Genomic DNA, 19122 nt, shown 5'->3' on the forward strand with positions numbered 1-19122 from the left:
TGGAAAATTGAAACTACCGGAAAGACTACATTTCCCCACTATGATGATATGGTTTTCTAATTATTTTTGTAGTTAAATGTGTTCTATTTATACCAAATCTTTTGAACTTCAGCTTGAAAAAGACTAGCCTATATTTAAATCAGCGTTCCTCTCAACTTACTCAAATGTCAAAGTAACAGTGTGATATTCTATGGAATTTGAAAAGTTTTTTGTTCACTGTGTTTAACAGATCAGCAGATCTTTAATGGACTAGAGTGCAGTACATATTTCAACGCAAAAATTATATACTGACTTCAATTGTCTGAAAACCCTATTACTCAAAGGCCCCCAGCGGTTAGAAAGGAAGCATGACTGTTACAAGTAACCGAAGCTCTTTGCTAAGTGAAAACTTGAGGCAGAGTTACCACGAAAAGAGAAACATTTTTCCGTTTTTCAAGTATACTACTTAATATAGTAAGAAACCTAACAGCTGCTCTCATTTCCAGAGAACAAGCAGGCTGAAGTCCCACGTTTCTGCCATAGCCAGCAGAGGGAACTCTGAATCCACAGAGTCCCCATGGTGGAGGCATAAAGGAAGAGGAGAGTAGCTCTTCAAAGGTGAACTGCAGTGGAAGCGGTAGGTTTACTCTGCATTTAGCATCTATACACACGGAGATGCCTCTAAAAGGTCAACCTTTTAAGTAAGTGAATTACATAACCAACAGCGAGCTCTGCTGCAAAAGGTTCAAAGTCACAGATATTTAAGGTAACGGATATTTAAGAGTATATGAGTCTGAAAACCAGAATATTGTCCCTATGGCTATGGGAACAACTGGCTGTCAAGCTTTTTCTAGAGCTTTATTTACCAGGGATAAGGCCTGCCAGTGGCTGATTATCTTCATCTCCATCTCTGTAAGCCTGCCACCAGTTTGGATCTTCTTGGCTGATCACATGGAGTATATCTCCTTTTTGAAAAGATAGGCCTAACTCTCGGCAGGGGACGTAAGGGTCATCAGAGGGATCATAGTCAAAATGCGCTTTCACATGTATCTGTGGAAGATCAAATGTAAAAACAGAGGAAAAAAAACCCTGTGACTTCTGAAGAATTACACCCCATCCTCCTGTGACTGCAGTGGAGCTCCAATATATAAAAACACCAAGATCCTATAAAATGGAAACTTTATCTGGGGCATACAGGAGATACTGGAATGGAATCGTTACCTAGCTTAGGAACGGAAAAGACAGTCGTGCTAGGTTGGAGATGAAGGCCTGTATTTAACTCTTGTTAATTCTAAAGTCTATGCGATTTCCTCACCATTTTAGGATGCAAAAACCCCTGAGCTACTGATTTAAGTTCTTTGCATTCAAAAAGTATCAGAGATGTTCTGATTTGTTTATAATACATACACAGATTGAAACCCTTTGCTAGGCTTTAGGTGAAGTTTCACTTGTGAAATATTTTACTTTGTCACCAACCATTAATGTTTTTGTTTGGCTGTGATATAAATCTGTGGATTTTTTCTTCAAACTGTTAAAGCTGACTCCAGGAAAGTCTGTTAGCTAAAAAGACAATGAACAAAGTTTCCAGTATACAGACTTTTCCTCCCAAAGCATATTTGCAAGTTCCAGCAATCCAATTTTTATACATATATATATTAAAAAAAATAGAGAAACTGAGAATTTCAAAATAGAATTTCAGAAGCACAGGCAGTTCTACTTTTATAATTTCTTACTATTTTAGAAACTGAGTTAAAATCATACTAAGTTTCAGCTTAACACCATCTATCATTTTCAATAGTTAATTCAGGTGTTAGTCTGGTAACAATTAAACCAATTTAAACAATTTTTTGTTTTTGTTCTACAATGTAAATGACCTACAGAAGAACTTTCTACACATTAGTGGAAAAACAAGGTATTTATCACCAAGCTCATGAACTTATGTAGAGCTACTTACAACTGTCTCCTTCGCAGGAGGTGGCTTGCTCTGCTGACTGGGAATCAATACAAAGGTCAGAGTACCGTGCATGTCAGCCTGAGACGAAAAATACACTCTTCATATACAGTATCAAAATACGGCTTAAGGTTAAGCATTTTAATAAATAACATATTTTAGAAAATGCTTCAAAAATTCCCATAAAAGGCAGTTCCTAACAGCACATCATCTACCCCTTAACTGGTTTAAAAGATATAGTACAGACACAGATGCAGTGATTCAGTGACAGGCTAGAAAGCCAAATGTTGATATTCAGATTTTAAAAGCCCAGCATTCTTGATTATACATAAACTATTTCTATTTGAAATGGAGCAGCTGCAATTCTGTCAAGCAGAGACTTAGAAGAAATGGAAAATAATATTCTCTTGTCCTGTTCAAAAATACCAACAAGTGGATATATGCTGGGAAGAAAAAATATATAAAATATTATTTTTCTAAAGTGGAACAGTGTTTTCAAATCTAAACATTTCTACTATGATTTTGTGCTGTTAGCATTATTAAAGTATACAAAACACTGTTTAAAAATTTAACTAACACACTCAAATCCTGCATCTGCAAAGTACTTAATACCAATATTGCAATCACCCCTCTAAGAAAGTAGAACATAATAGATGTCCTGGCTTTAAAGAATTCTTATTTGTTTGCATATTCTTGTATACAGAATGTGTTTGCACACATAACGAATATCTAGATAAAATGCAAGTGCCAACCCGTGACAAGGTCTACATGTGTCTCACTTCTTCCTACACATCATTCCATGAACCATAACACAACAATTTATGTTGCATAAAAGCAAAGCATATGCATGTATCTCAAAAAATTCAGACCTAAGGCTTAAATAAAGTAACCATAACTGAGTATAACATGATTAGGCTGCAGGAAAGGAAAATCCACGATTTTCAGTCAGCATGCATAGTTCCACTAGGAATGCATAGAATTTCACAGTGATTGTGTGAAGACTCTTGTCTAAAGTCATGTGCAGTTTATCATCATTTGAGTAGCAAGTAGTGAGACAAAATTAAGAAGTAATTTCCTTCTGTGCTTGTTTTAAGTATTTTGGGGGGACTGAAGCATTTAAAAATTTTACTTCCACATTACAAAATACAAAAGACAACATACAAAGAATTAAAAATATTAATGATTTTAAAAATACATTTTAAAAAATGAATTTTAAAAAAAATTTTCAGCAAATAATTTGCTCTTATGTTAACGTATTGTGGTTTTAAATCTTTTATTCTGTAACTCTAGGTTGCAGGAACTGCTCAAGAGCAGAACAATCTCTCTGCAGAGAACTAAACTGCCAGAGTTGAATTATCTGTCAAGCATCTACAAAACACTCTTTTCAGAAGCATAGGGCTTAGCTAAATATGGCTTTTTAAAAAAAAAAAAATACAGATGGCCATGGAGACAATTATGGAGTGTGAAGAATCTCAGATATCTCTGATCCAAAAAACACACAGAGATTGAAGGCTTTTCAAATAACTGTAAGAATCTTTTTAAATGGCTTAAAAAAAAAAACAAACCACAAAACCCCCACACATTTCTGCCTCTACTTCCCTCCACTTGACCTCATTCCATGCATTAGCTGAAAAATTTTAACAGCAAATTTCAGAAAAAAAATCCAACTAAAGGTGTAAATTGTCCATTAAAAACTACAGTCTTATTGTAGCTTGAGACAACTTCATCTATGGATATTGCTGCCTATTCTTCCTACAATAATGCAACCTACAGCAGAACCCACGTCTTTGTCCTGATTTTGATTCACCTATAGAGAGAGCATAGATCTAAGTAATTAAAAGATTTACTAAATATATTTCTCATTTTTTCCCCCCAAAGACCCTATTAAATAAGTGCTAGTGATACAAAACATTGGAAATATCCGAAGTTACAAATTAACTTTTTAAAAAATTGTCATTTTCATCTATTTTCACTTTGACAGAATGGTCTTGCCTGCTGCAATCAGACCAAAGAGTCATAGTCATGTTCCAGATGTCCCATCTTGGACACTGATCAACAGCAGGTGCTGGGAAAAAGCATGAGAAGAGCAATATTGGGCAACAGAAAATACTGGTAATTCCCAGCTTTTGACACTCTACCTCACAGGGTCTTTGAGAGAGAGTACCTCTGCATTTACTAGTTCCTGATGGATTTCTTGCCTGTTGTATTGACGAGGTGCTTTTGAACTGATGTATAATTTTGTCATGAATGGAAAAAGTGTAATAAACAGAAAATTGTCCATGCTGGTAAACTGCTAGAAAAAAGAAAGAGTAAGAAGTCTAGTCATGTAAAGGTCCCGTTGTGATACCATTTGTTGTGGGTTAAGTCTGGCCAGCCACTAAGCACCCACCAGCTCCTCACTCACTCCCCTTCCCCAGCAGGATGGGGGAGAGAATTGGAAGACCAAAAGCAAGAAAAACTCATGGGCCAAGGTAAAGGCAGTTTAATAAGTGAAGGGGAAAAAACCCAACCCAACAAGTGATACAAAGGCAATCACTCACCACCCAGTTTTTATTGCTCAGCATGATGTTATATGGCATGATATATCACTGTGGTCAATTCGGGTCAGCTGTACCAGCTATGTCCCTTCCCAACCTCTTGCTCGCCCCCAGCCTACTTGCAGGCGGGGGACAGAGTGAGAAACAGAGAAGGCCTTGACTCTGTGCAAGCACTGTTCAGCAATAGCTAAAACATTGGTGCATTGTCAACACTGTTTCAGTCTAAAACAGGCCCAAAACACAGCATCATACAAGCTGCTATGAAGAAAATTACCTCCCTCCCAGCCAGACACTACCACAATCACACAGCCATACATTTATTAATTGTGGACTCAACCAGAGACAAAGATAAAAAATCACGGCTTTTCAGAGCTGAACAAAGTTCTTCTTAGAAATCATTAAAAGCAAGTCTCAAGATGATAGCTTGACTCTTCCACATTTGTAGGCTTCATTTTTGCAGATAACTGCCATTATACTTACTAATATCATACTATGCATCAGAAAGAAAACTTGAAATGGCCCTCCACATATAAAGACTAGCTATCAGAACAAAAATACTTTTAAACTAATGCTAAATATAAGTACAAATGACAAGCAGAGCCAACAGGCTTCAGTCTTATGAAGTGAGTACTTTTTGCAGGGAAAACAAGAAGTGTTCAACTCACCAACAAGTCAAAAACTTCATTAACATCTTTTCCACGAATCTCAATGCCATTAATCTCCAGAACTTCGTCCCCTTCATGTAACAGCCCACTCTTCTCTGCGGCACCTCCTTTCACTATTCGACTAATGATAACAGAATCCATTTCATTGCGAACAGTAGCACCCTGCGTAGTAACAACACATTCTGAATTTATTATATATATGAAACTCAAAGCCATCTATTGTATATATTCCAAGTGCGTGGAGAAACATTTTTATATTGAAAGAGAGCGCAACTAACAGCTTAGATGCATACGCCCAATGCTCCAGTTGAAAAAAAAAACACCGCCTAATTTCTTTAAGCTGCACTAAAGATTGAAGAACTGAATTGCTCCACACCATGAGATTCATGATTTTTTAAAAAACGTTTTCCTAAGGAAACCCTTATTTGAAGGATGCAAAATAGAAGATGAGTTGCTAAAAAAAAAAACAAAAAACAACGTGCTTGGCACAAGGCTGTAAGCTCTGCTGCAGCAAAGCTTGGGACCGCAACTTCTGTCAAGACATCCTGTCCAAGCCCAAGTTGACAGAAGTTGTACAGATTCTAAATGGTAGTATGGCTACTGCTATATGAAGATACAAGTTTATCGTCTGTGACTATTTCTCATTTTGAAGGGAGGGAGAGTGTTTACAAGTTAAACATCACCTCCACAGTCAAATTCCAAAACTTTCATAGCAATCTTCAAAGGACAAAAAAGCTTACCTCCTTTATATATAACCGAGTGAGTATCAGTACTTACCAACGGAATATCCCGAGCTTTCTCAATGCGAACTATTTTAACCGTCTCCCCTCCATACACGCCAACATTTTCATAAATTTTTTCATCTGTCACAGGCTCTGGTTGCATTTCTTGTTCCGCAACCTTATCATGAGCCAGTAAAAGTGCCTAGTGTTAAATGAAATCAGCTGAGTTATAAAGTGTGAAATTTTCTGTATGTATACAAAATAGTAGAGTTTGATGGAATTCTGCAATTTGAATAGTCTTTGCAGGTTACAGAATATTGCAAGCTGACTCAAGCAATAAAAACAGATCATTTATCACAGCTATGTAGCACCTACTGCTACATACTTTCCAAAACTTTCCTTTCAGATTGGAAAAGAATAAAAAAGCAATTTTGAACACACAACTGTGACTGTACTTACAGCTTCTCCTGCCCAAAAAACCGGACATTGGTTTATTATGTATGTGACTGAGGATACAGACATAAGAAGTTACTGCAGTGAAAACTACTCATGGATTTACATCACCACCACAGGACAAAATTTCCTTTATGCACCCTATGGTAAGCATGAAACAGCTGCCAAATTAAAAAAAACACAGGTATGCAAAAGCAGCTCATGTGTTGCCCTGACCCTACTGATCTACTGCTACATTGTTTATGTGCAAACTACCCTGTAATACATGTAGAATTTAGCAAGGGCTGAATACAATCATGCACTACACTTGATGCGAAGTTTCCATTAGGTGCTGAAAATTGGAAACTTCTCATCCTAGAAAAATATTGAGAGATTTGCACAGAGTTGAAGAATAAAATCCAATCTTGCCCAGTCAGCCCAAAACATTTGCAAAAAATAAGTTATACTGAAAACAGCATCAAGAAATACATCCCATAGATTAGAAGTTCCATTTTGTTTTACCTGCATGTGAGGGGCATTCAGCAAAGCATTAAGCTCCTGCCCATCCTTGTGGTGACTGGGTTTCAAAACACACTGTACCTAAAAAGAAATCAAGTAGTAAAACTCTTAATCTACCCAGTGATTTATCAATCCTCCCTCCCCTACTCAAGCACAAACCCTAGTTGCAATTATTCATTTTACTGAAAGTAAAGTATACCCACGTAATTGTTACACCGACTGATTGAACTTAATCTGGTACACATTAGGAAAACATGCAATGTGACCACAGGACTACTCCAGCATATCTTGCCTCAGGATTTACCTACCAAATCTAAGCTGGTATCCAGTGCATCACACAGATTTGTCAATACCAGAGACTGGCAGTGAGCTCAGCTACCACAAAGATGCACAGAAAAAAATTAAACTCTAGAAAGGAACATGATACTGAAATCAGTTACAATGAAGTCTATTATGTGACTATGCTGGGTCTTTTAAAATGGACTAATTTCTCATTAACGTTGACTAGCCTCCCTCTTCCTTAAAAGCAGATGGTTTATTTTTACCCAAACTATTTCCAAGAACAGCAAGACTAAAGATTCCAAGACAGGTTTTGCAATGCATCCTGGAGCCCCTCCCTCAGAAAGTGTACAAGTCAAAACTTCAAAAGGTCCCAGGAAACCAGGTTTCTTTGGCTGGTTCCAAAATAATCCACATTAACACAAGGACAGTTTTTGCTCAAGCATCTTCAGTTGCCTAAAAAGGTTTGCCTTCTCATACAACTACCAAACATACATTGCCATAATCTCTTGCAAATATTAGAAAATCCTGGTGTGCTTATAGAGAAAGTCAGGAACAGGGAAGTCCCTCTTATCTAAAGGTGAGGCTGAAGATACTTTCCACAGCCATTATCCTCTGGCCTAATCTGACCAAAGGCACACAAGGCCAAAAGCACAAATGAATCCAGAGACATCAAGAATAGATTATACATATCAGAGCAGCAGCTTTCAGTGGGATGGAAAACATTTTTTTCCAAGAGCTTTTTACTCTTAAGGATGAGGTAATGTGACATAACAGAGAATAAAGAAACCACAAGTTCCAAAATGAAAATAATTAAGCTTTTTGTGTGATCTAACAATACCTAAATGTCTGAAGAGCCTCTCTATCTATGAGCAATTACCTACAGAAATGCTAACAACTCTCTTGGATGGTACCAGATGACTGCACTGGAAACAGTAAAGATACTTTTAAATTCTAGCATAAGCCACTAAATGAACCGATCCCAAGATCCTTACATTGCCAACCAAACACTGTCACATGGAACAAGATCCTGGGCTTAGCAATAAACCTGGCACAATCTCCAAAAGTCTTCCTTCTGACATCCCTAGAACACGCCTCATGGCGAACAAACCTAGTACAGCTTAGAAAAGTCAAACAAGAAGCCAGATTTAAGTAAGTTTTTTACCGATTTCTTTAAAACCCTAGAGAACAGAAAGAATTCAGCTTCATATAAACCTGACCTCAGTCATACATCTGAATTGGCCAGGAAGCTATTATCCCTGGCCTAGCCTGAATTTTGGGATGCCAGACAGAGCACTGTAAAGGATATATTTTACTAACAAACTTTTCCTCCACATTGAAAGAAGAGATTCTTCTACACAAAAGACTTTCTCATAGAGGTTTAAGGTCTCTAACTTTCAAGGGACTTTCAGTTCCTTTCTTGAAGAAACTACAAGAAGCTTTAAAGCCTTATTTATCCAATCTTTATGACCCTTTTACAGGAAAGCCTACTCAGAAAGCAACTTAAAAGTCCGCCAAGCAAGACAGCCTCTTGAATGCAAGGTCAGAGGCTGAGGATTTGATAGAGGAAAAGAAAGCAACCAGGCCCAACCAGTCATTCTGTGTGTGGTGAATATCCTGCAAGTTGAATTTCTGCTTTGAATAATTTAATTATTTAAAACTTTAATAGCTCCTCCCCCCCCTTTTAAGAGAAAGATACATTTATTATTTGCTTATTTAATGAAGCACTAGGAAAGCTTCAGGCTGCTATATAGACCAGTATTGCTGCATGCCAGATTCCTTTGTTACTCATGGTAATGAATCCCACAGTTTTATCAGACAAAGAAATTTGAATGTAGGCTGTCATTCCAGAAGTAACACACTATAGATAGCACAGGCAATCCGCACTAAATATGTGGCAATAATAGTATTTTCTTAACTCTTCAGCCTAGTTTTTATTGTTAATTACATTAATTTTAGTTCAAGCAGCCCCAAAAAGCTATCATTTTGGTTTCATTATACACACCACAATTTGGAGGCACGTACTGTGGAGGCACACACTGGAGTGATATTAAACATTCAGAGTTTAACCACACCTGCAAAATCCTGTTGTTTACTTTCAGGTGAGCAGGACTGTCAGAGGGAACATACGTACACATTGCAATGCGCTTATACCAGAAGTTACAAGCTTCCAGTGCATCCTCTCAAAAGTACTGATCTAGTTTAATTGCCTGCACTTGCTGAAGCGAACAGCAGCAAGTCCAAAACCTCTAGAAACATAGCCTATATAAATTGAGCCTATTAAGTATATTTAATAGCAAGAACATCTTTAAGGCATTTGAAATGTGCTGTTACAGGCCAAAATCTACAAACTGTCCTGAATGCTGCATCAAATATTCTTACAAGGTCAAGATTCAGACTATGTTCCCATAATCCTTGCCCCCATCTTGGTCAAGTTTAAATGGATTTAAAATCAATTTAATTACACTTGATGTTTACTGGCTATTTTTATTTAAGACTTGGAGTACACCACATTACATGAAGATTAGCTAAAATAAATTCCTTAAGCTCAAGTGCTTCATTCCACCTTTTAAATTCAATTAAAGTTTCTTTTTAAAAAAAAAGGAAAAAATCTTGAGTTGTTGATGCCCAGTTATCAGAATCGGTGGGAAGTTAACTGTACAAGCGTACTACTAATTTTAAGAATTTCCTAAAGAGGATTAGAAAATAAAAATGTACCATTTCACTCTCGTGTATTGTTAATGGTTAAAAAATTCAAAATAAAGTTTTCACAACACACTGTTCATACACATTATGTTTTATAAAAGCAAATCATCAATTAAAGAGCAAATGAAAACAATTTTTTTAATTAAGTTCAGTGTAGCAGATGACAATTTCCCCCAAACACACTTCCAAAAGTGTAGTTTAATTAATTTAATATTAATTTTTTTTTTGTTTAAAAAAGGGAGGATGTTTCATATATTGTAACATGAAATTGTGTTGCAAACTGTCTTTTCCTGTTAGAGCTACAGAAGCATGTGCTCTAGAACAGGTTCTCTTCCACACCATAAAGTCTCAAACAAAACATGTCTGTAACTTTAAATCAGGACATGCACTCCAAAACAGTTTCAGAGTTGTACACTCTCACTGATGACCTGTGCACTAAAATTTGCACACTAGCATTACCGGCCATTTAAAATTAATGTTATGCATTTTTCTTTCCTGTAATGTCTTGTGACTTTTATCGTCAAGATGTTATCAGTATCTTAAACCCAGGTTTTTGCAAGTGTCTTTTCAAAAACACCCTGAAGTAAGTAAATGACCAGTTTTCTGAGGGAGCTTCCCATGCCTATGTTTAGGGATGGAACAAGCAAAAGACAACCAAAAATCACAGTACAAGAAAAAACCTGGGCATGCAAGATAGACACTTTGTCAGGGTTAAAAAAAACAAAAAAACCCACAACCAACTTTTCCTAAAGCAGAAATAGTTTCCTCCCATTCTGCTACCATAACAAATACAGAAGCCTTTCCAAAAGGAATAAAAGTTGTGAAAAACAAGCATAAGATCTTCTATTCAGGCAAGACTAGGAAGTACAGAATGATGTGAATGGAGGCCTCAAAGTGTTCCTCTTGAGACACTTGTGTCAGTCACAGAAATATTTGTCCTGAATTTCCGGCTCGATCATTTCAGGATGCTATTTAACATATTGCAAAATACAAGTCACTTAAATACACCAGAAGCTGAATCACCAAGAAACTAGATTACATCTGAAAATGGGAGCAGACATATGCAATATATTGACTTTTCAGGAATTTCAAGGCTGGACAAGACAGGGATGGAAGATGAAGAATCAAAATGAGTGCAGGAATATGTTTGCCTTTTATGTAATAGTCTCCTGGGTGATGACAAAATTCCATTTGTTTAAAAGTTTTAGATTAAAGAAATATTTTCTTTATGCTTAACATTCTTCATGGATTGCTAAGAGACACAAAACTGGCTTTGCACCACCTTCTGATTTTAGGATTTACCAAATCACCTAAAAAAGAGAGAGGAATGTGCTGGGAACATGATGGGTAGGGAAGATGGGGAGGAATATGAGAGTTTCAAAACAGACCTAGAGTTTTCCTAGGCATATTTTCTTCTTGGAAACTTCTATTAAGCAGCAAATAAAAGGACATCATATCCATGAAGGGGAAAAAACAGCTTTCTTAACAGATAAATCTGTAACATCCTATATTATAAATCAAGATTCAAAAACTCTGGCTTATATCTGAATGAAATCCCCAACTAGGCCTGTGTAAAGTGGGTGTTTGGGGAAGTAGTTTACAAACAGAAGTTAACTGAAAAGGTTCCTTCAGGCTCGCAGACATCAAAGAAGCCTAGTGAGGATCCTATAGTAGCTTACAGGCTGATGAATAAGCCAGAGGGAAGCTCATATGTAAAATACTCCCACCTGGTTTTGGCACAGTCTTACTGACAAACCTAAACAGGAAAATCCTGAGCTGCAGTTTAACCAGCACACTGCACCTTTAGGTAACATTTAAATGATGTCCCTCAAGAATCAGTAATTTCTTCTGCAAAAGAACTTCAAGCTTGCTATAATGCTGTTTTCCTTGACTTACAAGCTTAAAGTCTAGAAAAAGGAAGGAGAGTGGAAAGAGGTGTTGAAAAAGATTGCTTCAGGCAGAACGAAAACCAGATACTAAAAAAAAAAATAATAAAAAGACCGACTTGCTGCCATACTGAAATTGGAGTGATGTGCCTTTGAGCAACTGGAGAATAGCTATATACTGGCTCAGGTACTCCAGCTGGTGTACCTGAGCCAGTTTTGAACAGGTAAGTTTGGTTCACTGGGCATTAAATGATAGAGCATTTACCCAGCCTCTGGATCTGGCTTTGCTGAATGCTATGGTGCTATGCCTGCACTGATACAGGTATTCAAGCTAGCTAAAGTTAACAAATGTACATCCATATAAGGTGTAGCCACACTTCACTGCAATATGTACATGCTCCAGGCCATGGAAAATGAAGATAACCGCTAATGCTTATAAAGCTATTGTATACAGGTATTGCCCATCTATATTCAAGTGAGTAAGCCTCAAAGAAAGTAGTTAACCTGGCTGAAACTGTAAAAGTATTTCAAACAGTTAAGATCTGACTGAAAAGATTAAAGTTAAAAATCTTGCCCAAGGAAATTTCTAAAAGTATACTTCAACAATTTCTAAAAGACATATCAGTTTTATAAAAGAGAGCTGTCATCTGACAGACAAAAATTAAGTGTAATCTGACCATCACAGCAGCAATTAAAACATTGAAATTAAGTATTAGGGGATCTGTTGCTCACTTTAAAGCAGAATGCTTGTTTCCAATATGGTTGTGTTTTCAGAGATGCCTCCCAATTTAAGAACCATGGCTCAACTCAGAGAGAAGTCACAATAATAGAAAACAATAATTCAATTCCTGAATGCTTGGAATAAAGAATACTGAGGGTAAGAGTTCGATTTTCATAACCGTTCCCTCTTCCTATGTTTAAACATAGTACCTTTTCTGTTACCTATCTATCCATGCTACGAAGGGAGTTCTTATCCCCAAAATATTTTTCTGGTTACTGTTTGGAAATCTGGAAAAACCGGATACAGCAATCAGCGACTATTATAATCCCTTTCATATTCAACATTCAATAACTCAGACAAGCTTGACAAGTATATATTTCAACAACAGCTATGATTATAGGTTTCACAGATATCACAGAGATGCATACTGTACATACCTCTTGCGCTAGTTCTTGTGCATTGGAGATGAGAGGATATGGAGGGCTGGCTTTGTTCATGTGCACTGTAACAGCATTGTGTATCTTAAATGCATTCTGAAAATCAGTATTTTGAACAAGCTGTAAAATGAGAGAGATATCCTCTTGGCTCTGAGGGTCTACCAAAACGTGCTGGATATGCTTAAGAGAAGTTAACAGTTCTTCCACTTCTAGGTAGGAAATAACAAAATACAAATAGGTACGAGTTAACAAGATTCATAATTAAGTGATGTTTATATTAAGATTTTTACCAAAATTTTTTGCCGTTCAGTTTTTAATCAGCAATGATGGATGCAAATTTTTTCATTATCCATTACTAACTTCGACTTTTATTAGCAGAATGTATCTGAATGAAAAAAAGACCTCAAGTCGGTAAAAGGAGAAATAATGATACACTGTTTAAATTTAAATTCCTATTGCAGGAGCAGTTCTTCTCTGAAAGAAGTCACTGATACGTAAAAGATCCAATCATTGCAGCTCATGTATAGCTAAATGGGAAAGAGGGACTATTTTGCAATGTGGAAATAACTCCTTTGCTAAACTAATGTTGATGCACTGAATAGTCACTGTTATTTTGATACATCTTTCCATGTATATCTGCCACATATGGCAGATATATCTCTGTCAACTAAATACTGCTTATTTATAGACTGAGTGTTTGATAAGTAAACTACACTCAATTTCTAAACATAATTATGCTCAGTTGTAGCACATTAAAATAGAAAGGTAAGGGTGGGAAAAAAAAAATCTATGGTCAGAGTTCTGAAAGTCATCTGCACCAGAAGAAAGTTCACATCTTTTACCTATGAGATTATGAGTTCTGCTTGGACCATAAAATATTTTAACGTATTTTAATAACCAGTTTCTACATGTTTGCAGAATACTATACATATACTACATTCTTGAGCTTCAAGAACTAATCTGATGTTTCAGGGGTGCTTTTTGAAGACTGTCAACAAAATTACATTTTTTTTAAACCAATCTGAATTTCTGCAAAATGTCACTTCTCAATATTAAGTACTTGAGAAACTATCTAAAACAAGGAATATGAATCATACCTATAATGCGTATAAATCCAGGTAAGAAATACTCAAGCAGACCAAAAAAGCAGTGGATGTTTTGAGCCTGAAATAATGTATGCATTCTCACACATTATCTGAAAAAAATCTGTTCAGCCACAAGAGGCTGGTCAGCTGACTTATTTTAATAAATTCAAGCAAGCTAGAATTTTGAATCCTGGTATTTTAAAAAAATGAACAACAAAGAAAATCCCGAATTTTAAAACCATCAGTTGATACCGAGGTCAAATCTCCCTTACCGGTATTAAAATATCATCTTTGAGAATTATTTTTAAGTTTTAGCAACCTTCATTTATTCATTATGAGCTAATTAAATAACATTAAAATAGGAATGCTATCAAGACATCAGCTAATTTGCATTTTTACATGAAAAATCACAGTAGATACTGATCACTAACATGGACACATTCTGTCAAGAAGTTTCCTTTACCTATTTTTAACCTCAAATTCACCAGTACGCTAACACAATGCGAAACTCAAACTTGTTGAGCACAAGATTAAAATGGTTGATAAATGGGCACATGAAAACCATAAAGCCTAATAAAATACGCATTTCAAACAAGTTTAATGGCTTTAATTTTGGACAAAGCATACCTACATATATGTTTTCAGTTTTGAGTTTGCAAGTCAGTCTTCTGTATAATAAAAGGAAACAATCCAAACAATACAAATACTCTTATACTTTACTGTCTGCAGGACAATAAAAAAAAACCAAAACACCCCCTCCAAAACCATTCCACACATGCCAAAAACATCCTACCCACCAAAGGTCAAGGGCTTCTTCCTGTAACCACCAAGGAAACAAAGGGCAGTAGTACAAAAGCTGCACGGAAAGCTCAGATACCGGCTGTGCAGGATATTCCACAGGTGAAATCCAGTACAGCTCACAAAAGTAATTAAGGCAGCCAATGTCTCACTAGGGAACTGTATACACAGTATACTGCCCATCACACAGGGGGAAATGCCATTTGGAGAGGAGGCTAAAGAACACTCTACAAGCAAGAATATTTGCTAAATAGGATGTTGGCAGCTGGCAAATGTCTTGCCTAGTGGAGTATGCAGACTACCAAAGCGTCTCGGCAACTGATTCTCCCAAGTCTGAGGAAGTCCACTATTTTCAAGCGTTAAAAAAAAAAAAGTAGTGTAAAACAGTCAGCTGTTACTGTAAAGTTCCTACCTGCTCAGTTAAAAAACACACAACCCCAAAATTCTGCTATTTGTTACTGTTACCGGATTCAAAAAACAGTGAGGCATTAGAGAAGAACCTAACTTCTTCTAACTCTTCCTATGAATAAGTGACTTTATTCCATTATTTCTGAATTGTCTATCCCCACTTATATGTCTGGAGAATTCAAATGCATACACACATATGTACACACACAGTTCTAATACATATTCCGTATAAGATAGAAATACATATAGAAAGACAGACATCTTATTCTTATCTATAATAAAGACGTCCTGTTCCTAGATGCCTCTATATATTCTCTTTTCAGCACTTTGCTAGTTCCTTCTGTGTTGCCCTTTCTTACAAACTACCACAGTACTCTCCTCCCCATATAATTCCCTTCTACACTGAATCTTCATCTGTGCTGGATGCAAAAGCCCTATACCAAACGATTTCCCCCCACCATGGAACAGCAAACAAATACCCCCCTCATCACAATTCTAAAAGAAAAATAATCCTTGAAAGGAGTGAAATGAAATATTCCCCAAAAGCTAGCAATCCATTTCCTAGTCACTTGTTTAATAAAGAAACCATACACACAAACCCACATACAAATCTGGCTTTATGCACACCTAACTCTCTCAGGGTTCCCATTTCAGAATTCTAAATCACAGATTAGATTTTGGTGCAGGTTTTTTTGTTTGGTTTTGGTCTTCATAAAAAACCAAAACAAATGCCAGGTAACAAAAGACTCCATCTCTAGACATTTCCTATGGAAAGAGTTGTCTTGAGGGAAAAAAGTTCAGTAAAAGACTAACATCTGCATTTACTCACAGAAAAACGTCAGGGTTCTTTTGCAGAACAAGTCCATATTTTAATCGCAGCTCAATTAGCAATCGACTACTTTTTTTTAAGTCTTCTTTTACAAGAAGTGTTGCAGCCTTTTTTCATCAGGCTATGAAATGGCTGGAATGTGACTGAGCACTGTGTGATATACGCATTAATCAAAAGACTGCCGGGGCAAAAGTACACAACTGCAGGGGAGGACCCGTGGTCACAGCTTAACATGTTAGATTAGAAAAAGAAGAAAAGAAAATTGTTGCCGTTTATCACCTTAAACAAAAAGATATGAACAGCAAGCTTAAGATATAATTGGCTTTATTATCTGTCAGCACCAATATCTTAATTCTCAAGCTTTTTTATGGATCTCTAGAGTACTCTACGTGCTGGTACTAGCACTCTAAAGCTCCATATATTACTTGACTCACAGGGCTAAGAAAAGTACTGTTTTATCCAAAACCATTTCTGAAAGTTTATTTATATTTATAACATATTTATAAGTTTTGCCCAAGGTATAAAAACAAAAAATAGGCAGCTTTTCCCCTAAAAAAAAATTTCACTGTAGCCACAAAAGGTTTACTTCGATGAAATGTCAGTTACTTGTTTAACAAAATTAACTGAATTAGCTGAATGAACTGCAGAAAACAAAAAATCTTCTGCATTTTATAGAAGTATATTGCTGTGAAAAAGCCAGTTAAATGCTTATATGCACATGTTCTAGGTGCGCATAAATTTTTTTCCATTAAGACAGCTGTCTAAATCATATACTGTTTTGATAGCAAACATGCCCTTTAAAATTGTTTTGATTAAGTGTCCTGTTTTATTTTTATAAATAAAATCCAATTTGTTTAATCTAGTCTGCTTTTTTTTAAGATGAAAATATTAAGGACTTGGCAAAGATCTGCCAAATTAGACATTGGCACTTACGAAATACTTTCGAAACTAAAAATACAGACAATCAGGTCAACATTCTTATTTAACACACATATCTTTAGAAGAGTCTCTATGGATTAACACACCAAAAAAACCCCACAAAAAAGCAAACCTAAAATCAATATTTTAAAAAAGACTGAATAAGGGTAGTTTAACATCTCTATAATAGCACCTGCCCAGTTTTATTTGGGGTTCTCCTAACAAAGCTTAGAGATGTGTAAAAGAGACTAAGCACTCTCGCCTGGACAGCAAAAGTGGAAAGACAGAAAGAGTCAGGAGCAGTGTAGATCAGAAATTCAGTATAACCAGACAAAGTGCAAAAAATTTCACAAACTAGCAGTTATTTTTTGGACAAAATCTTGGGCTAGCAAGTTTTTTGGAGACCAAAAAGTTGTATATGTAAATTTTAAAAGATCTGGCCTCTCCAATTCAGGTATTCAATAAAAAAGCAGAAGGATTAACGATAATGGACTCAAATCCTCCCTATGAAACCATATTATTTTGTAAGTGTGCATATGTGTGTGTGTATATATATTCATAAGGCAACATCCCTAGCCCTGATACTAACCAGGAACAGACAGCTTTCAGAATAAAAAAAAAATTCTTCTTTTCAAATTCAGCTGAAGTGTCAGATGTTAGAATGATTAATCGAGAAACTGGAAAAAGGACATGCTTAATAGTGGAGGAAAATTCTGGAAGATGCCAAGTTACTGCAGAAGCACGTCGTTAAATTTAAAATTATGACTCAGTTTTTGACAGCACTAATGACAGAACAGAGATTCTTTATAGACTACACAAGTTAAGAGATCACAGCATTTCATTTAGAACATTTTTTTTCAAGTTTGCAGCAACTCAACATCACAGTTGAGTTTACTCAAAAGCACCACTCGTAACAGGAGTGCTAAACTATTATAAATCCTCTCCTCTTAAATCTTAAGTCTACCTGATCCAAATTGTCACTGTAATTCTGTCTGGCAAGGAAATAACAGTAGTATGTTTGCATGCCTGTCAATATTATGTCATGACTTCTCTGATTGAAATAGATGCCTATGAAGCCCTAATTCAGCTCCCTGGTACATATATGGATATAACATGATTTAGTCTAATTACATCTCCTAAAGCTCCTTGCCTTTCTAGCTCAAAGAACAGACCATATTCACTCAGCAAGCTAGTCAATACTTCTGCTCTATGCACATACTTTTAAGCCTTATTTACTGCAATTCAGAGTAGAGACAGACATCGTTAGCTTTCTGATTTTCATGGTATCCAAACACCGAGGGGAATGGCTTTAATAAAATCATGCAATTTACTACTGTGTTTTTACAGAAATATGCTGATAGCAGAACAATGACAAGACCCAAGCTTCCATTACAAAAGTGAAGAGGAGTTTGTCCTCATGGATGAAATCACGTGGTCATTCTCCTTCAAGGTACATCTCATACCATATATTGCTATTTCCTAATTTACCCCTTTCCACATACACACCTCTATATTCTTGTCTCCAGTTTGGTGTTTTTCTTCTTACATCAAGTATTCACATAATCCTAGCTTCCATTCACACCAATTTCCCCCCTTCTCTTCTTGCTGAGCCAAACCTAGTTTCCTCCTTCCAGCTATTCACAAATATTGTCTTTCTCTGACAATCTCCCAGCTTCCCCCGCAGCCTGTACCCATTTTATCCCCACACAGAGATTTTCAAAATAGCCTTTTGTCATCACAGTAATTTCTCCACCACTGCCTCCCCTGTTCAAACAGCTTCAGTCTACCCCAGCTCCTTACTGGTTCTCAAGCTTGTCAGACCGATCCTCGTTACTCATTTCTCTCTTTCCTACCAGCTTCCATGCCTAGCTTCTTTACCCATTGGTTTCCACCTAGCCCTCCCTCCAAGTTCTCAGCAACTCTGGCATGAAACCTAGCCTCAGCTTTCTAATTCCAAGTCACACTCTCTCCTTCCTTCTGTAGTTCCAATTTCCAGTTCTTCTTGTAGTCAGTCTTCAGAGCTTTTAGCCACTGTGGCTAAGCAAGTCCCAGTAGAAGTTGCTTCTACTGTTTGACGTCAATCTTTGCATCTTCTGCTTTGTGTTCTCTCTAAGAAGAGAATTTCACAATCAAATATCTAACACTTCATAAAGTTAAGTACCGAATCTGCTTCTTACAAAAGATCTCTTGGACAGAAGCTGAGAAGCCCTACACTAAAACAAGGTACACCTGCCTTGTTCACAACTGACC

At 36.5% G+C, this 19122-nt stretch overlaps 1 protein-coding gene across 1 annotated transcript in view; it reads right to left on the reverse strand.

The window, feature by feature from the left end:
* MPP5 (membrane protein, palmitoylated 5 (MAGUK p55 subfamily member 5)) overlaps positions 1-19122 on the reverse strand; it is a 37813-nt gene that overhangs the window by 9545 nt on the left and 9146 nt on the right. Inside the window, exons 3-8 of the mRNA XM_009320975.1 lie at positions 12835-13043; positions 6809-6886; positions 5910-6056; positions 5133-5294; positions 1934-2011; positions 846-1029 (exon numbers count right to left, since the gene is read on the reverse strand). Of these exons, the coding sequence (XP_009319250.1) occupies positions 846-1029; positions 1934-2011; positions 5133-5294; positions 5910-6056; positions 6809-6886; positions 12835-13043 (858 nt within the window). The remainder of the gene's footprint in view (positions 1-845; positions 1030-1933; positions 2012-5132; positions 5295-5909; positions 6057-6808; positions 6887-12834; positions 13044-19122) is intronic.

Source organism: Pygoscelis adeliae, unplaced genomic scaffold, assembly GCF_000699105.1.
Source record: "Pygoscelis adeliae isolate BGI_AS28 unplaced genomic scaffold, ASM69910v1 Scaffold3, whole genome shotgun sequence".
In the NCBI taxonomy this organism is placed as follows: domain Eukaryota; kingdom Metazoa; phylum Chordata; class Aves; order Sphenisciformes; family Spheniscidae; genus Pygoscelis; species Pygoscelis adeliae.